Source organism: Ornithorhynchus anatinus, chromosome X1, assembly GCF_004115215.2.
Source record: "Ornithorhynchus anatinus isolate Pmale09 chromosome X1, mOrnAna1.pri.v4, whole genome shotgun sequence".
Taxonomy (NCBI): Eukaryota; Metazoa; Chordata; class Mammalia; order Monotremata; family Ornithorhynchidae; genus Ornithorhynchus; species Ornithorhynchus anatinus.
Genome location: NC_041749.1, coordinates 34,333,905 through 34,353,486, shown reverse-complemented (window position 1 = coordinate 34,353,486; position 19,582 = coordinate 34,333,905). Strand labels below are relative to the sequence as shown.

At 52.3% G+C, this 19,582-nt stretch overlaps 1 protein-coding gene across 2 annotated transcripts in view; it reads right to left on the bottom strand.

The window, feature by feature from the left end:
- FLT4 (fms related receptor tyrosine kinase 4) overlaps positions 1-19,582 on the bottom strand; it is a 99,975-nt gene that overhangs the window by 45,124 nt on the left and 35,269 nt on the right. For both annotated transcript variants that reach the window (XM_029051462.2, XM_029051463.2), the window contains exons 2-7: positions 12,902-12,998; positions 6,407-6,681; positions 2,328-2,440; positions 1,868-2,030; positions 1,101-1,240; positions 513-684 (exon numbers count right to left, since the gene is read on the bottom strand). In XM_029051462.2, coding sequence (XP_028907295.1) covers positions 513-684; positions 1,101-1,240; positions 1,868-2,030; positions 2,328-2,440; positions 6,407-6,681; positions 12,902-12,998 — 960 coding nt within the window. The remainder of the gene's footprint in view (positions 1-512; positions 685-1,100; positions 1,241-1,867; positions 2,031-2,327; positions 2,441-6,406; positions 6,682-12,901; positions 12,999-19,582) is intronic.

Genomic DNA, 19,582 nt, shown 5'->3' with positions numbered 1-19,582 from the left:
TTGGGAAAGTGCAATGCAACAGAATTAGCAGACACTTTCCCTGCCCATAACTAGCTTACGGTCTCGAGACGGTCAGGAGCCCACTGGTTGCCTCTGCATCAATTAAGGTATATATTTGAGAGGAGTTTTCTGGTGGAGAGTGGCTTTTATGACCTAAATTAACTCAGAGTGATCTATTCCTCAATGTCCATCCAAGACTTGCGAGAAGAGTTTTGGGCAGACCACTGGGAAAGGATGATAGAACCACCAGTAGTCTTTCCCCAGTCTCCCCACTAGGAACTCTGCTACAGTCTGGACTTTTCCTGCTTCTAGTCTGTGATCTCCACCCATTTCCCAGAGTCCCACTGGCTGGCATAAGGGTCAGGGGAGCAGTAGAGAATCCCCAACACTCAGGGAGGCGACTGCCAACCAATGGGCCCCCTGACCAATCAGGACGCCCGTAGGAGGGCGCATATCGAACAGGGATGACCGCGGGAGTCGAATCCATTTTTCACCACCCCTTCGGGCCGTACCGTGCACGATGACCTCGGTGCTCTCCTGGAAGTGCTGAACACCGTTGCTGGCCGTGCACACGTACTTCCCCAGGTCCTGCTGGCTCACGTTCTGGATGATCAGGATGCTGGACAGCTCGGTGTGCGTCTGCTGGGAGCGCCGCTCTGGCAGCTCGGCTACCGCCCGCTCCTTCTGCCGGCAGAGAAGAGGGGCACGAGAAGAGGGGAAGGTTAAGGGCCTGGGGACCATCTGTCACTGGCCTACCCAAGAGTGTGGTTCCTATTCCCACCTCAGCAAACCCAGGGATGGCCTGGAGCCTGCAGGAGATGCTTCTGGATACCTTCCGGAACTGAGCCCCCGGGGCAGACCAGGGCCTAGGACCCACTGAAGAGAACAACGTGAGCCACTCAGCCATTTTCCCCACATCATCTCTTGTTCTCAGCCCCTCAATCCAACCCACAGGCTCCCACGAGTTGAGGAGAGGGGTACCGAGTGAGGAGGTTTATTGGGGGCATTGTCTCTAGCTGAGTTTGGGATCAGAGGGCTTTCTCCCTGCCTAGAGCACAGAGAAGAGGGATGGGGGGAGGAAGGGCTAGAAGGACCCCCACCTGCTTCCCAGGATAGTCCCACTGGAAGTTGACTCCAGAGTTAAACTCAGCCCACACGGTACAGTTAAGGACCAGCTTCTCCCCAACCAGGAGCTCCAGGGCCTTCTTGGGAAACAGCTGGATGTCATAGAGCTCGTTACCTGGGGACACAAACACACACAAATACACACAGAATAACAGCTCAGAAAATTCTAAATGTTCAGAACCCCTGAGCTGCAACAGAACTGGCTCCAGAACCCAGCAGAAGAATGAGCTCCGCCTCAGATCCCACTCACCCCTCCCATCCAGTTGTGCCACAGCTGGGATTTCCATCCTGAACACCATCCCAAGACTGTCTTTTAAAGATCCAAACCCCAAACCCTCCCCACTCCAAGACTGAAAGGTGACTGGAAGTCTGAGGCCAAAAAGGGGAACAGGAGACTCAAGAAGATACTAGATCTTTGGGGTTGCAATTCACTACGTAATAAGCTCCTCGAGGGCAGAGTATTTCTTTTGCTTCCCAGATACTTCATATAATGCCTGGCACACAGTAGGTACTCAGTGAACACCACTGGTTGATTGAGCACCACCAGGCCACAGCATATCCCCCTGACCTGTGGCACATGCCCATAGCTTATGTCTCATACCCATGGTCCGTGGCTTGTATCCACAGTGCCTATCTCATACCCTGGCTCGTGGCTTTTACCCATGGCCTATGGCCCAAATTCATGGCCGGTGCCTTCTACCTATGGTCTGATGCCCCATCCCACAACCCACCGCCCCCTTACCAGTGACGTGAACCAGGAAGAAGTTGGATTTGAAGATACTGCCCTGGAGGAACGTCTGGCATTGTATGAACAGGGCATCTCTGATGAGGGCTGTGGGTACCAGCATCCCCTTCTTGTTGTCCCACAGGATAGTTCTCCCGTCAGGATAGATATCTGAACTTTGCTGGAGAGACAAGAGCACAGATCAGAGGGACAGACGGTGAGGCCAATGAAGGGTGGTCTCCACCTGCACCTTCCCCCAGCCCCTGGTAGTGAGGCCCTCGCTCTTGGGGAACGGGCACCTCTTCACGGCAGGCGGGCTGGAGGGGAGAGAGCCCTGAATAGGGCGTCAGGCTCTCTGAGCTTCACCCCTTCGTCAGTGGGGAAAATGCCTCTGACAGAGCCATTTGGGCCTCTTGCGTCCTGGCTGCCCTTTCCTCAGGGGATCCCAGGCGGGAGGGCATCTGGGACAGACTCTTACCGAATGCAGAGTGATGTTGAGGTCTGGGATGGACACCAAGCAGGGCACCCAGGTGTTGGCCTTCTTGTTAATGAGCAGGGTGTCGGGTTTGTTGATGAAAGGCTGTTCAAAATCTAAGGGGTAGAGGAGAGAAGGGGAAGAGAGGTGGGAGAGGGAAGTAGGGAGAGCGCCGGGGGGAGAAGGTGGGAGAGAAGTAGAGAGGAGCAAAATTAGAAAATGACTCTTTGGCCCTGGGCACTGCAGGGGGTGGTAAGGAGATGGTGAGAGACGGAGAGGGGCTCAGAGGCTGGCCTGATCTGGTCTTCTCTGGTCCCAAGGACCCCGAGGAGATGGGTGGAGGGTGGCCTCCGGTTCAGGAGCTGGAACTGGACCAGCTTTGCCCCAGAGATTGGTGGGGAGGGGGAGTAGGGCAGATGGCCATTTTCTTTCCATTCCCCTGCCGGGAACCAGTTTGCTCTCTGAAAGGTCATTTGGTCTCTACTTCTCTTCCAGTTCCTTCCAACTCTTCGCCCCATCAGGAGACACAGTCCTGAGCCCTGCACCTCTCAGCACCGAGGGCCAGTGATAGCTCTCTGAGAAGCAGTGTGGCTTAGTGGAAAGAGCACGGGTCTCGGTATCCTCATCTCTATAATGGGGATTCAATACCTGTTCTCCCTCCTATTAAGACAGTGAGCCCCATGTGGGACAGAGACTGTGGCCTACCTGATTATCTTCTATCTATTTGAGCGCATAGTGCTGTATTTGGTACACAGAAAGCACTTAATAAATCCTCTGATTATTGTTTATTCTGTATCCCCTGGGACCCTACTCCTCTGTGCCTTTTCTCTGTGTCTCTGGCATCTATCTGTGCAGAACTTGACTTTGGACTCCACGGGACTTGCGGCCTGTAGAGTTCAGCAGGGGGAACCTTGGGCTTTCGTAGGTTTCGGCACGGAACAGTGTGGGGAGGGACGGGAAACAGCCAGGGCCAATGATAACCAAATGTTCCAGGGCAGGAGTCCCACAGCTCAGTCTCTCCGCACCCTCCTCGGGTGGCCCAAAACTCAGCTCCGAAGGGAGAGACCAAAGCGTGATGGCCCCTCCCTCCTGAATTCCTCATCCCCAAGGCACAGTGCCCCTCCTGCTTTCCCCTCTCCACCCTGCCTCATCCCTGATAATGACTGGGGGGGACCCAGGGAAGGACTTCCTGTTTATGAGGGTCAGGAGCACTGGGAGTGATGCCCGGGGGGGGTGGGGGGGGAACCATTCCAGGGTGTGGTTCCTTTACCTGCACATCCCTGGGAGAGATGCAGTGGGGAGCCAGTCTGGCCCGGCTGGGTAGAGGCTTTCTCCGTCCCCGCCGGACAGAGGAATTGACTCCCTGCACCATGCTGAGATCCCCCCAGTTCGGCATCCTTGCCTTTCCCACTACATTCTCACTGGCAGACTCTGCAGCCCAGGCTGGGGAGGAGCAGGAGCAGAGTGACAGTGACGGACAACAACGTTTGTGGAGAGCTTCTGCCAAGATCCTCTCCTTCTGCTTGATGGTGGTCATCCGCCAGCAGGGACGGAGACTGTTCATCTCTGGCTCCAGTGACTCAAGAGGAGATTTTCTTCCTGCTTTGTTGTCCGGGTACGCTGCCCTCATATGCTTCCCCAGGTCTGGAAGCCGGTTTGTCCCCCTGACGTCGGTGGGGCTTGGAGAGGCTGTGCATGACCCCTGACCTCAGTTAGATTCCCAAGCAAGGTTAACCACATGACCATGGCAACCCATCTCGCCACGGGATCAGGAGTCAGGAATTCCCAGCAGACTAAGTCTTCAGGTCGGCCTCCTCTGTATCTTAGAGGGGCTGGGTCTCTGTGACCCCTCGATTTTCCAGCCCTCTCCCGCCCCGGGGACCCCCAAAGCTCTGAGCTTCTCAGACGGTTTGACTCCGGGGAAAGTCGCAGCTGGGCGGCCACAGGCCGACCCCCAGAACCTGAAGCCTCCAGGCCCTGTCCCCTACAGACTATCTCCGGGATGCATTCCAACTCCTTGTAGGGGGAGTAGGGGCTGAGGGGAAAGGTTAAGTGACTGGGGAGAGGAGGGCAGGGCCTCTTTGGGCCTCACTGGGGGCAGGATGCTGCTGGAGGTAGGATACTTCTGGTTCCAGGCCATCTCTGGGGGCAGGGAGCTGCTCATTACAAGGTGTTGCTGGGTGTGGGGTGCTGCTTGGGGAAGGACACTGGGCCCAGGATGCTGCTGGGGATGGGAAGCTGCTGGGCACATAATACTGTTGGATTCAGAGTTCTGCCGGGGGCATTGGGGGTGGGGTGCTGCTGGATATGGGGCACTACTGGGGGCAGGGTCCTGATGGGCACAGGGCGCTGCTGGGGGCAGGGTACTGCTTGGGAAAAAACACTGTTGGGCACAGGATGCTGCTGGGAACAGGGTACTGTTGGGGGCAGGAAGCTGTTGGGTGCAGGGTGCTGATGGGCACAGGGCACTATTGGGGACAGGATGCTGCAGGCGACAGGGTACTGCTGGGCACACGGCGATGCTGGTTACGGGGCACTGCTGGGACCAGGGTGCTGATTGGCACAGGGCACTCTGGGGGCAGGGTCGGATGGTCACAGGGCATTTCTCTGCTGGGCGCAGGGTGTTGTTTGGGAAAGGGTGCTGCTGGACTCCTTCCTGAGCTTCCCTGGACTGAGCCAAGGAGCAGGGAAAGGGGCTCCTGTGTAGCCCAACCGGTGTGACCGACAAGTGTGAAACTTCCCCCAAGAGCTTGGCCACTCTTTCCTCCGTGACGAGAGGGGCTCCGGCAAGGGTCAAGCACCAAGGATTTGATTGGGGCAGACCGGCGGGCTCCTGGGACCCGGCCTGCACTGCCTGTCCGGGGCTTAGCAGGCCTGAAAATTCCTGCATTCCAGCCGGCGTGGAACAACCCCCCACCCCCACCCTGCCTCGGGCGCTGCTGGAATTAAATCCTGGACAGAGCAGAGCTCCCACAATCCCTGGGATGGGCAGGCGGGTGGGCGGCTGGGTGGATACTGATTTGTTCTTGGAGGGAGAAGATGGTCCCCGGCCGGTGGATTCAGACAACCCAACGGATGAACGGGAGAGAGAAATGGAGTGTCTTGTGCTGGGGAGGAATTGTCCTCTGGCATCTTCTGGAGGGGGCGCTGGGCAGCCGTGGGCATCACCTCTCCTGTCTTCCCTACCTCTGCAGTGCGGGGCTTTGGACGGTTGCAGGGGTCACTTCCTGGGTCCATATAGGAGGACTGGGGAAACCACCCACTTATCAGACATCTCCCAGCTAGTGGGCCTCTTCATTGAATTTGGGGAGGTTCTTACTGGTATGTAATTTGCATAAATATGGAGCTCAAAGAGTCTCCCTCTCTCCTCACACCCTTATCTCTGAGAGAGTAAGATGAAATAATAATTGAATCGTGCTGCCTACTTCAATAGTCCCAACACACTTACTGACCCACCTGAGATAACCCAACCACCCTGGGAGAGGTGACGGGTGGGTGCCCTGGTGGTGAGCAGAATATGGTGCTCTGGTGGTGAGCAGAAGATGCTAAGGTACGACTCCCCCCGCACCTCCTTCCCTCAAGTTCAAAATGCTTCCAAGCCCTGGCTCCGCCCCTTTCTCTCCCCAACAACCTATACGGACAACTTTTGGGTAGTCCCTAAATGCTGGCTCATCTGTGGGGAAACTCTGCACAATCGCGGGGACCTTCCCCTGAAACTGGGACCATGGCCGAGGGGCACTGGCGGGGTGGTGAGTGGGGCTGGAAGAACCTCCGGACACCCCCCCCCGGGCTCACTCCGATTCCCTGTGAGAATCCCTTGTGAGAATCGCTTAGAACAGGGCTTGACACATAGTAAGCGCTAAACGCATATCATTATTAATAGAATCGTGCCCACTAGACTGTCAGCTCGTTACGGACAGGGAACATGACTGTTAATTCTGTTATATTATGCTCTCCTAAGTGCTTAGTACAGTGCTCTGCACATAGTATAAGCGTTCAATCATTACCGTGGATTGATTGATTGAGAATCCACTCTAGGTTGCCTGGCGGGAGAGGGGCCCAGGACCCCACAGGTTCCTCACCTCTTACAAACACGTAGGTGCTGGCGGCAGTGGTGCCTTCAATCCTGGCTTTGATATACTTGTAATAGCAGCTGTAGGAGCCGGTGTCATTGGCCTGGGTCCCGGTGAGGACCAGGGTCTTGCAGTACGGCCGGGAGTCCGTGCCCTCGCAGTCCTCCTCTCTCACCATCTGCTCGCCTCCGACTTCCACCGGCGCCTTGGACTGGCTCTCTTTCTCTCCCCAGGCTGGGTTCTCCTGGCCCCCGGGCCACGACCACTGGAGGGGGTGTTGTCCCCTGGGAGGAGAATTGAGTCAGCGGCAGTGTGGACAGCGCCCCGGGCCCAGTTACTTCAACCCTCAGCTCGGAGCTGGACCCGGGGCGTGTCCTCTCTGGAAAACCCTCCCGGGCCCCTAGCCTGACGCCCCAAGAGGACTCAGGGAGCTGACCGGAACTTGACGATTTTGTGGAATGTTCACCATCAGCTGATTCCCATCTTTGGGGCCTCCCCAACACCCAAGCCAAATCTGGGCTGGTCTCATCAGAGGCTCCTGCTGCCCAGCTGGGGTAAGACAGGAAGCCCTTCTCTCCTTCCAGTCTCCTGTGGAAGTTCTCACCTTGACTGAAAGGGGGACCGCTGACCGTCCTTGGGAATAATGTCCGCCCAGATGTCCATGACGGACGATACCCGTTCCCCTCCCCCCCACCTTCGACTGTGAGCCCCACGCGGGATCGGGTCTGTGGGGGGATAATTTGGGGCTGGTTTCGAACCGCACAACTGGGTGGCAATTGCTGCGGTGGAGGGAAGCTGGAACTTCAAACAAAATACTGGAAATAGAGCCTTCTGGTGCCATATCTGTACTGGACAGGGGACAGACCAGTTGAAACTGGGAAGTCCAGTATGAAACCAGACAAATAATAATAATGATGGCATTTGTTAAGCGCTTGCTATGTGCAAAGCACTGTTCTAAGCGCTTGGGGGGGGATACAAGGTGATCAGGTTGTCCGACGTGGGGCTCACAGTCTTAATCCCCATTTTACACATGAGGTAATTGAGGAACAATCATCTGAGTGGCTACAGGCTGAAAAATGAATACAGACAACACTTCGTCTTCATATTATCATCATCATCATTATTATCACCATTATCATTCTCCCTTGTCAGAACGTAAGCTCTTTGAGGGCAGAGATCAAGTCTACCTACTGTATTGAACTTTACCAAGAGCTTAATATAGCACTCTGCACAAAGAAAGCACTCAATAAATGCCACTGATTGATTAATCGAATAATTGTTTGATAGACCCACTATTATGCAAACTCCAGGGGATTCGACACTGTATGGGATGCCGAAACAGAGGGGAATCAGAAAAGACACGGTCCCTACTTTCCGAGAGCTTACAATCGGAGAAGAACTAGCTGATACGGGGCGGAATGGCTACAAGAGATGAAGCCACTGAAAAGGCACGCCAAATGCTAAAGACAGACTTTATAATAAAATTTCAGAAGGAATTTATGGGAAATAGCCAGAGGTCTCCCCTCCTTCCCCGGTGGGGTGGCTTGTTAAGGAGAAGAGGGAGAGGAGGAGCCAAAGCTGCCTCTCACCCTCCCCTCCGACCCTCCGCCCCCAGCGCAGGTTTCCAGCTGTGGGACAAAGCTGTTGTTTTTGCTCCTGGAGTCTTTTGGACTGGTCTCCCAGCCACACTCATTCCAGGTCTCCAAGAAGACCTGGAAGCATCCAAGAGAGACGAGAAGAGCCAAAATTGGGTCTTTCTGACCTATTAGCTTTCGAAGCCAGGCTGCCACTCCGAAACCCTTTCCCTCTGGCTTCTCTCCAATAGTCCCCCACCTCCCTGCTCCGAATGACGAGGCGGACCCTCTGGAAGAAGGGGTCTTTCTAGTGTTGGGGGCTTTCAGTCCTTCACCGGGGGTGAAGGAGGGAAGGGCTGAGGAGGAAGCCTCCCCATCTCTCTCTGTGGGACCAGGCTGGTAGCAGGCTCTCTCCCCTGGATGACCGCCAACCGCTGGCTGCCCCTGCCCTTTCTAGGTCTGGCACCCCGGGGAATCCACCACGCTCTGGCTGCTCCCCTGAGGGTCTCATCCCAGCTTCTGCCCCCCAAATCCCCTGCTTTGGCTTTGGCTTTGCCCACCTGTGGTGGGGAGGGAGAGGTGGAAGAGAGCCCCGGGAGGAAGGGAGTGGGGAGGAAGGAAAGGGCAGAAAAGCGCTGACAGGAGAGAGAAGCCAGCCAGGGCCAACTGACTGCAGAAAAAAGAGAAAGTTGGAAAGTCAGCCAAACTTCCTCAGGGCCAGCTGAGGCTGCTGAATCCTCTCCCTCCAAAGTCCGATGGAGTCCCCGTGGCCAGCTGTCCTCCAGAGCCCAGAGGCAGGAGACGGCCCCTTAGCCAGCTCCAGACACTACCAGGATAGCAGACCTCTGGATCTCATGGAGTTCCCAGCCCCAAAAGGGCCAGTTCAGAGTTGGTAGCATAGACGCAGTATGGCCTTTGTCTGCTACTTGACCTTGGGCAAGATATTTCACTTCTCTGTGCCTCAGTTACCTCATCTGTAAAATGGGGCTTGAGCCCCATGTGGAACAGAACTGCGTCCAACCTGACTTGCTGGTATCCACCCCAACGCTTAGTACATACAGTGCCTGGCACACAGTAAGCGTTTAACAAATACCGCAGCTATTATTATTATTGTTATTACTTTGGCTTTCCCAGCTCGGAACTGGTTCCAGGATGGAAAACCAGGAAATTTCTTTGTTTTCCAATGAGGCTCGGGCCCAAGGCTGTGGCATAATTTATGGCCAAAATCATGGATTCCAGCAGGCGGATCACATGACCTGAACCAAGCAGTGAAAAAGAACAAAATTCATCCCGTTCCAAATATAAACTAGGGTGTGGAGCTGCTTTTCCACTTGTTCCTAGAATTCCCTCTCTCCATACTCAGGGCCCAGGAGATTAAAAGTCACGAGGAGAAGAGGGAGAGAGAATACGTGCATATGTTTCCATGGGTTCTTGGGTTCTAGTGTAGGGTGCATCTGTACATCTCTTCCTATCTTTGTTACCTACGGCAGAGGAGAGTTCACGATTCTATGTCTGGGCTTATTTCTACCGCTGTAGCTGAATCTCTGCGTGAGTGCCTGCTATCTGATTACATGGGCGGGTTCATATCTCTGTAGGGGTCGGTTATCTTGTCTTCATCGTTCTCTGTATGTTTGTGTCTCTGTGTGTGTCTGTTTTCAAATCTTTGTGTCTTTGTATCTCCTCTGTTGGCAGGGACTCACGTGGGTCTCATGTCCCTGCTATTAAGGACCAGCGGGATCACAGCCCTGGAGTTTAGATTCAATCTGGCTGTTCCTGGTAATAATACTAATAGCAATAATATTTGTTAAATGCTTACTATGTGCCAGGCACTAAGCTCTGGAGTGGATAAAAGCAAATCAGATTGGGCACAGTAAATGTCCCACATGAGACTCACAGTGTTAATTCCCATTTTACAGACGAGGTAACCGAGTCACAGAAAAGTGAAGTAACTTGCCCAGGTTCACACAGCAGGCAGGATTAGATCCCAGGTCCTTCTGACTCCCAGGATCCTGCTTTATCCACAAGACCACGCTGCTTCTCTGGTGGAGAAACAGGGTGGGAGAGTAGGGTGGGTGGCCGCTGGGTCTGTCACTGCTGTCCAGGTGACTGTTCCCAGGCTGGGGGACCCTAACTCTCTAAAGGCAGAAGTTGGCTAACAGCACAGGCTTCAGGAAGCACATCCAGCCTCGCTGCACACACCATCTTTAAAACATGAATTTTCAATTCAAATGACTACCACCCATTTGGCTATCTTCTGGTGTGCCTTCAGTTCCGAGCGTTACCCTTAGAAATCCCACTGGGGTCCCGGAAAAAAATGCTGGTTTCTGGTACCTACCCGCCCCTCCCCACCCCTCACACTACCACTCCTGCACAACTGAGTGTAATTACGGCCCCAGGGACTGGGGATATCGATTGGCCTTGAGTGCTCACAGAGGAGGCCTGATGTGTGTGAGCTGCCTCCTCGGCCAAGACAAGGAAGTTAGGGGAGAGGGAAAGTTTGAAATTCGCGTTGGAGGAAGCTGGCGGGGCTTGGGGGAAGATGCTGCAGAGGGGAAGTTAGGATGAGTTGCATACCAGTTTCAACCACCACCGCCTCATGGATGATTCCCAAATCTACCTCCCCAACCCAACCTCGCTCTTTCTCTATAGTGTTCACAGATCCACCTGCCTCCAGATCATCTCTTTATGAACGTTTTGTCTCAAACTCAGAACGTCCAAAACCGAACTAACCTAACTTCATCAACACCACAGCAGACGACACCAATAACCTCCTCATCTCTCAAGCCTGCAAACTCCGTATTATCCATGACTCCTGTCTCTAAGCTCCATAATCAATCAGTCAGTAGTATCTCCACAACACCTCTGGAATCCACCCCTTCCTCTCCATCCAAACTGCCACTATGCTGGTCCAAGTGCTTGCATATCCTGATTGGACAGCTGCATCAGTCTCCTCTCTGACCTCCTTATCTCATGTCTCTCCCCTCCCCTGTCCATACTTCACTCTGCTGCCTACATCACTTTCCCAAACCATAGATTTATGTCTCCCCACTCCTTCAAAACTTCCGCTTGTTGTCCACTTCTCTCCACATCAAGTAGAAACTACAGAACAGTGGCTACAAGGATCTTAATCAGCTCTTTCCACTACTTACCCTCACTCCTCTCCCACTACAACCCAGCTCATCAGCTTTGTTTTCCCAACTCACTGCACCTTGTTCTCTCTCTCTCTCTCTTGCCACTGTCTTCTTGCTCATGTCCTCCTTCCTGCCTGGAAGTTCCTCCCCCTTCCCATTGCTTTGCTTGTCTTCAAAGCACTACTAAAATCACATCTCCTCCAGGAGGCTTTCTCTGATTAATCTCTCAGCTCTCCATCCTATTTCCCCCAAATGCCATGTTAGCACGTCCCCGAAACCTATGTACAACCTTAAGCTCCACGGCACATATCCATAGCTCTAAACTGTTGCCCCCCAAACCTGCAATTTATTTTGGGGTCTGCTTCTGTTTGCTAGATTGCAAGAACCTTGCGGGGAGGGATTGAGTCTACTGATTCTACTGTACTCGCCCCAGGATTAAGAATGTGCTCTGCACCGAACCAGTGCCCAATAAATAAATACGATTAAATGAATAATGAATATTGAATAAATACATATTATTGGTTGATCTACTGATTGATGGCACACAGACCCGGGAGTCAGAGGACTTGGAGTCAAATCTCAGCTCTGTCAAGTGTCTTCTGTGTGACCTCGGGCAAGTCGCTTCTCTGTGCCTCAGTTACCTCATCCATAAATGAGGATTATGAACTCCCTCTTACTTGGACCGCGAGCCCCATGTGGGACAGAGACTGTGTCCAACCCGATTAACATGTATCTACCCCAGGACTTAGAACAGTGTTTGGCAACTAGTAAACACTTAATAAATGCCGTTAAAAAAGGGTCTCAGTGAGAGAATGGACGTGGCTTGACACTGCAGCTGCCTGTTCTGAGAAATCCTCTCTGGGCATCCAGGTCATCCAGCAGCAGGAAAATGAAGCCAGGGTTGGGAGGGATGACTGAGGCAATCTTACACTCTTAGATTGCAAAGTTACAAAGTTGGGACCTGGGTCCTTTCTCTTTGACCCTGGAGGAACTCTCATTCAATCATTCATTCATTCAATTGCATTTATTGAGTGCTTACTGTGTGCAGAGCGCTGTACTAAGCGCCTGGGAAAGTACAATAAAACAATTGTACTGCCCACACCAAGCTCAGTCTAGAGTGGGCTTGTCTGTTTCTGAGCCTGCTTCAGGATGGAGGGGAGTCAGGTATTAGGATTTAGGAGATGCAGTAAGGTATAGTGGTTCCTGGGAGTCAGAAGGTCATGGGTTCTAATCCCGTCTCTGCCACTTGTCTACTGTGTGGCCTTGGGCAAGTCATTTCATTTCTCTTTGCCTCAGTAACCTCATCTGTAAAAGGGGGACTGAGACTGTGAACCTCACGTGGGACAGGGACAGTGTCCAACCTGATTTGCTCGTGTCTCCCCACACCAGTGCTTAGTACAGTGCCTGGAACATAGTAAGTACTTAAATACCACAATTACTATTGTTATCATCATTATTATTAGGTCTTTTGGAGAGAGGCTGCAGATTCAGGGAAGAGCCCGGACATAGCCTCTGGCTCCACTCAGAGCTGGGTTCTGTCCTGAGGAGATTTGGTTTTAACTCTACCAACCATTTGCCTTGTGGTCCAGGGCAACTTCTTGCAGGCCCAGACTGACCCTCAGGGGTATCCTGGGCTGGTCCTGCCCCAAACAAATGGATTTGGGCAGAACTCACTACCCCCAGAGGACTCTGGAACGCATTTGCCACCAATGGCTGCAGCTATCCCCATCTCTAAGGCAAGAGAGGGGAGATCCAGGCCACCATCTGGGAGATCGTAGGGTCGTGGTGCCATTTCTTACCTGCAGGTGATGGTCAGCGTATCCTTGGAGTCAATCACGTGCTCCTCCTCAGTGATGCTGAGGATAGGGGGTGTCATAGAATAGCCACTTGCCAGATCTGTGGAGGGAGAGGAGAAGGAGGGGTCAGGCTGAGCCAGGGACATCCAGCAATTGGTCCCCTGGGGACTGTCCAGCTCAGGGACAGTCCAGAGGGCAGAGACGTGTTTGTCACTTCAGGGAATTTGGTACGGGCTTCCTCGTTTTTTGTTTTCCCACTTCCTTCCTCCTCTAAAGGCCCTGTGACTGGTCACGTGACTGGCTGCCTCTCAAGAAACAAGCCTAGGTTTAGTGTTCTCTGAGACGGACAGGCTGCTCTCCCACTCCCTGCCGCCCACAGCCGGAGCTTCGTGGCGTCCCGGTGGAGGAAAGAGGTGGCAAAGAGAAAGGACTCTGGTTCTTGAGGAGAAGAGGGAGGGCAGAGAGCTAAGTGAGAGTTAGAGGGCGGCCTGCTAATGAAAAGACTGCCAGGCTGGGAGTGAGGAAAACTGGCTTCCAATCCCAGCTCAACCACTGGACAGCTGTGTGATCTATAGCAAACCAGTCTGGCTCTCTGGGCCTCCCTTTCCTCATAGGTAAAATGGGGGCACGATAGATCGTGAGCCCTTCGTACCTACCCCAGCGCTTAGCACATGGTAAGGCCTTAATAAATGCCATCATCATCATCACTATCAATGGTATTTGAGTTCTTACTGGGGGCTGAGAACTGTAAAAAGTGCTTGGGAGAGTATAATACAGAGTTGGTAGACACATTCCCTGCCTACAATGAGCTCACAGTCTAGAGGGGGAGAAAGACATCAATATAAATAATTTATAATATGCCACATTATAATATATACCATAATATATAAAATATAGATCAAGTAAGGCAGGGCACGCGCTGGGGTATTTGCAATTCGAGCCGCGAGTGTGTTTGTGGATGTGCGAACGTGCATGTGCAGGAATGTCATCAAGCAACTGGGTAGAACAGGCTTGTTCACAAACATGGGTGGGTGAGGGCATGGACATGTGTGTGAGAATATGTGAGTTCCTCCGTTTGGGGGATCTGGTGACTCTGTGTATGTATCTGTGTATCTAGGCCGGCTCTGTGTTGGGAAGGGAGGCAAAAGGGAGGCAAAAGGGAGGCAAAGATGGAACGTGTGTAAATGAATGGGGAGAGAACGAGAAAGAACAAAAAAATGCCCTGAGGGAACGGGATGGAATAGGGAGGTACACAGAAGGCTGAAAGGAGGAGTGGGGGAAAGGAAGGACCTGATGGGACAACCTGATTACCGTGTATCTACCCCAGTGCTTAGAACGGTGCTTGGCACATTGTAAGCGCTTAACAAATACCAACATTATTATTATTATCTATCACTTCTACTTCATTGTACTTTCCCAAATGCTTACAACAGTTTTCTGCACCCAGTAAATGCTTAATAAATTCCACTGACTAATTGTTAGAACCAAAGAAAAGTTCCCTCCATTCAGTTCTAATGATAAAAATGATAATGATGGCATTAGTTAAGTGCTTACTGTGTGCTAAGCACTGTGCTAAGTGCTGGGGTAGATACAAGCTGGCAGCCACCACTCAAGAGGGAGGGCAAACAAGGCCTATGAATGAATGAATGAATGAATGAATGAATCACTCAATCAGTCGAGAGGTAGCATGTCTTAGTGGATAAAGCTCGAGCCTGGGAGTCAGAAGGACCTGGGTTCTAATCCTCATTCTGTCATTTGTCTGCTGTGTGACCTTGGGCAAGTCACTTCCACTTTTCTGTGCCTCAGTTACCTCATCTGTGAAATGGGGATTACGACTGTGAGCCCCACGTGGGACATGGACCGTGTCCAATCTGATTACCTTGTAGCTACCCCAGTGCTCAGAGCAGCACATAGTAAGCACCTAACAAGTACCATTAAAAAAAGAAAAAATGGTATTTGAGGGCTTATCATGTGCAGAGCATTGTACTAAGTGCTTGGAAAGGTAACAAAGAGGTGACAGACGTGTTCCCTGTCCACGGGAGCTTACATTTGTCAGAGGCAGAAGGGTGGATCAGGGATCCTAGAGTAGCATTCGGGCTGAGGGAAGGCCCCGGGTAGCAGCCCCGACCCCTCCCCGGCCCAGGCAGACACAAGATGCTGGGGGACCCCCGCTCTCCCCTCTCTGGGTCCCTTCCAGCCTCCTCGGTTTGTCTGATCGTATGCCAAGGGGGCCCACGCAGAATACTCAAAGATCACGGGACTGAGGCCAGCCGCTGGATGACCTGCGTGTCTCTTCGGCTCTGGGTGACGTGAGCCCGAGGGATAGATAATTAGGGTTCCCAGCCCCACCGTCCTCATCCTGAACTGTGTGACTCCCCTCTCTGTTCTCACTGAGCCCCGTGAGGCCGCAGCAGCACAGACCCCCTCAGGCCGGCGGATGAGGAGAGGGAGGGTCTGGCCAAGGGCCTGGGGAGTGGGGAGGAATGGGGGGGAGAAAGAAAGATACTGGGGGGAGGGTGAGCGGTGGGAGTGTTACCTGGGATCACTTCCTTGCTCAGAGAATTAGGAAACAACCGTCCATCACTCAGCTGATGTTTCTGGGCCAAGCCCGAGGCATCAGGGCTGCACAGTTGCCAGCCGGTCTGACGAGACCACCGGGCCCGTGCAGAAGCCAGGGCAGGACCCTGGAATGGGAGTCGCGGGCTGGGAGTTGATGAGCAAGCGAGACAGGGTTGTGAGTGTACAGAAATCTCTGTCTTTTACTGAGAATACTACTCAGGTAGTACTCAGCCTCCATCTTATACAACCCACTGAAAGTGCAGAAATCTCCCGCTGAGAGATGTCTCACCATTGATTGATCATAATCAGTCAATCAACAGTATTTACTGAGCACTTACTATGCGCAGAGCATTGCATAAGAGCTTGGGAGAGTACGACAGAATTAGCAGATATGGTAATGAATAGTTTTTATTGAGCGTTCACTTTGTGCGGAGCATTGTACTAAGCGGTTGGGAGAGTACAGTATAACAGACTTGGCAGATGCATTCCCAGCTCATAATGAGCTCAGAGTTCATCCATTTATTAGATCGTATTTATTAAGTGCTTACTATATGCAAAGCACTATACTAAGCGCTTGGGAGAGTTCAATATAACAATCAACAGACACATTCCTGCCCACAGTGAGCTCACCGTCTAGGTGATAATAATAATAATGGTGGTATTTGTTAAGCACTTACTATGTGCAAAGCACTGTTCTAAGTGCTGGGGGGATACAAGGTGATCAGGTTGTCCCACGTGGGGCTCACAGCTTAAATCCCCATTTCGCAGATGAGGTCACTGAGGCCCAGAGAAGTGAAGTGACTTGCCCAAAGTCACACAGCTGGCAAGCGGCGGAGCCAGGGTTAGAACCCATGACCTCTGACTCCCAAGCCCGGGCTCTTTCCACTGAGCCACGCTGCTTCTCTCTAGAGTAAAGTCTCACAGCAGAGAAACCCCAAATTGAGAATAATTCAACCCTTTTAAAGGTAAAGCAATCCTCAGGACCACAGTCTACACACAGTATAGCAAACTGCCACATTAGCAAGCCTAATTCCAGGCCCACAGGTTGATTTAAAAAAGAGTTTACTGTAATCCCCGGGTCCGGAGTTCACTATGGCATCATCAAAGTCCTCCCTTCTCTCTGGTGAAAGAGCAGGGGCTGGAGGGTTGGGGGTGGGGAAACTGGGCTGCTCCCGAGGAAGAGTCATTGCAGGGGTCAGGGGTCAGCGGGGAGAGTGCTCTGGATGAGCTAAGTGGGGAGGGGGAGAAGCGGGGGTGCCCTGCCCGCCTCGCATCCTGACAGAGCGACCATTGATTCCTTTTCCTGTTGTACTTGGGGACCGCCAGGGACAGGATGCATCTGCAGGAATCCCGGGCCCCAAATCTGGGCCACTGTTTCTTTCACCTCTGCCCACCCCTTCCCGCCTCCCCCAGCTGAGCCACTGTCCCCTAGCGTGTCGGAGGAGAGGCCGGAAAGGATGGCCCTCCCTATGATGCCAACCCACGGACGGTGCTGCCCCCCTGGGGGCCCAGGCTCACCTGGGATCCGCCTCTGCTCCCTCCCCATGGCACAGGTCGGGCAGAGAGGCAGATGCCATTAGAAGCTACTGGGTGCTCTGTCTCCAGAAACCCCACACCTACTCCAACGTGGGCTTTGGGAAAACTGTCAGTCAGTCAATTGTATTTACTGAGCACTTCAGGTGTGCGGAGCACCGTAGTAAGCACTTGAGAGAGTAGAATGCAACAATACACAGACACATTCACTCCCCACAATGAGCTTACGGTCTCTGATGCCTCAGTTCATCTCTGAGAGAAGGTGGGATTGAGGAACTCATTCTCAAAGAGACCGTGAATTGCTTTCTCTGAGGTAGGTAAAGAAAAAGACTGGCTGCTCTCTCATTTCTAGGCAGATTGAGAGCAGTGGGATGGATAAAAGGATCCCCTGAGTATTTTGTGTGAGGAAGGGGAGGAGGAAGTGGAGCCAGGGAAAAGAAAAGCCTCTGGGCTGTAATGGCCCAAAATGAAGTGAGTCTCTTTAGTTCCTCCTCCCTGTCCCTTCTGCTCTTTTCCTCTTCTTCCCACTCTGGACCCTTCCCTGAAAATACAGGCAGAAGACAGGCAGACAGACAGACAGACAGACAAACAGTCAGGCAGCTGAAGGGCAGGCAGACAGATAAACAGGTGGGCAGTCAGACAGGAAGACAGATGATCAATCAATCAATCGAATTTATTGAGCGCTTCCTGCTTGCAGAGCACTGTGCAGGCAGAGAAGCAAACAGTTATGTCATCTGTAAAATGGGGATGAAGACCTTGAGTCCCATGTGGGGCAGGGACTGTGTCCAACCTGATTACCTTGTATCCCAGTGCTTAGAACAGTGTCTGACCCACAGTAAACGCTTAACAAACACCACAGAGAAAGAGAAGAAATAGGCGGGTAGGCAGATAGGCAGTCATGTCTGAGGGAAGCTGGGAGCCACACTGCCTCCACTCGAGGCTGGAGTTGGACTGGATCCACCCTTGTCTGCCCCATTGCGACTGACCCCTTTTTGGGCCTGGGCCGGGCAGGGTCTCAGAGCGTTCACCCGAAATGTTTTTATTTGTTTTCCCCTCCGCGGGGCACATTTCTTGTGTAGGAGCCAAACTCTTTTCCAAGAGAGGAGTTTTATCAGAGGCTATCCAAGCAAAGAGGACCTTTACCCCTTCCCTGTGTGCAGTATGCTCTCTCTCTCCCTCTCTTTCTCTCTCCCTCTTCCCCTTTCTCCTCTCCCATTTGGTTTCGTTCCCATAGTCAGTCAGTCAATTGTATTTATTGAGCACTTACTGCGAACAGAGGACCACACTGAGCTTTGGGACAGTACAATATAACTACATAACAGACACATTCCCTGCCCACAACGAGCTTTCAGTCTAGAGGGGAAGACAGGCATTAATATAAATATAATAGTAGATATGTAATAATAATGTTGGTATTTGTTAAGCGCTTACTATGTGCAGAGCACTGTTCTAAGCGCTGGGGTAGACACAGGGGAATCAGGTTGTCCCACGTGAGGCTCACAGTCTTAATCCCCATTTTACAGATGAGGTAACTGAGGCACAGAGAAGTTAAGTGACTTGCCCACAGTTACACAGCTGACGAGTGGCAGAGCCGGGATTCGAACCCACGACCTCTGACTCCAAAGCCCGTGGTCTTTCCACTGAGCCACGCTGCACTTAAGTCCTGTGGGGCTGGGAGGAGGGATGAATAAAGGGAGCTTCTCCCACACTTTCTTCTTTCTCACAGTCTTCATCCCCATTTGACAGATGAGGTAATTGAGGCACAGAGAAGCTAACTGACTTGCCCAAGGTCACACAGTTGACAAGCGGCAGAGCCAGGATTAGAACTCATGACCTCGGACTCCCAAGCCTGGGCTCTTTCCACTGAGCCATGCTGCCACAGGGAATTTGCAGTTGTAATCCTGGCTTTTTTCACTGTTGCAGATAGTGTACATCCGGAAGCATTGTCATGCTTTGTGTGTGTTACACCAGGCAAGGAGCAGTCCGCAGTGATGTCATGTGGAGCATTTCACAGAAGTACACGCAAGTCTCCCCCAAACTAGAATATTTTTCCGGGGGTAACCCTGCCCCATGTTCCGGAGACTCTGTCAGTCCCTGTTATCAAGGGAGCGTGCTGTTTTTTGAACCTCAGAACCCAGGGGCAGGAGCCAAGACGGAGGAAGGCTGAACATTTAAAATAAAAATACTGGATATGAACATGCATAGGGCTCAATCTCTACCATCTGCACAGCCCCCAGAGCAGTTGAAAGCCCGATAAACCGGTAAATAAGTTCCCTTAGGGCAGAAATGGTGCCTATCAATTCTATTGTATGCTCCTAAACATCATCATCCTCAGTGGTATTTTCTGAGCACTCACTGTATGCAGACCACCGTACTAGGCACCTGGGAGAGTACAATACAAGCATTTAGTTCAGTGGTCTGCACACAGTAGGTGCTCAGTAAATGTTAAGGATTAATCGATTGATTGAAAATAGGATGAATCTCCAGAGCACAAATGTCTGCTCTATCGCTCTAGATGTCCCAGGCCATCCCAGGCCCTGTTCCTCACAAGCTTTCATCCTAGTGATAAAGACCAACACATACTGTCTTATT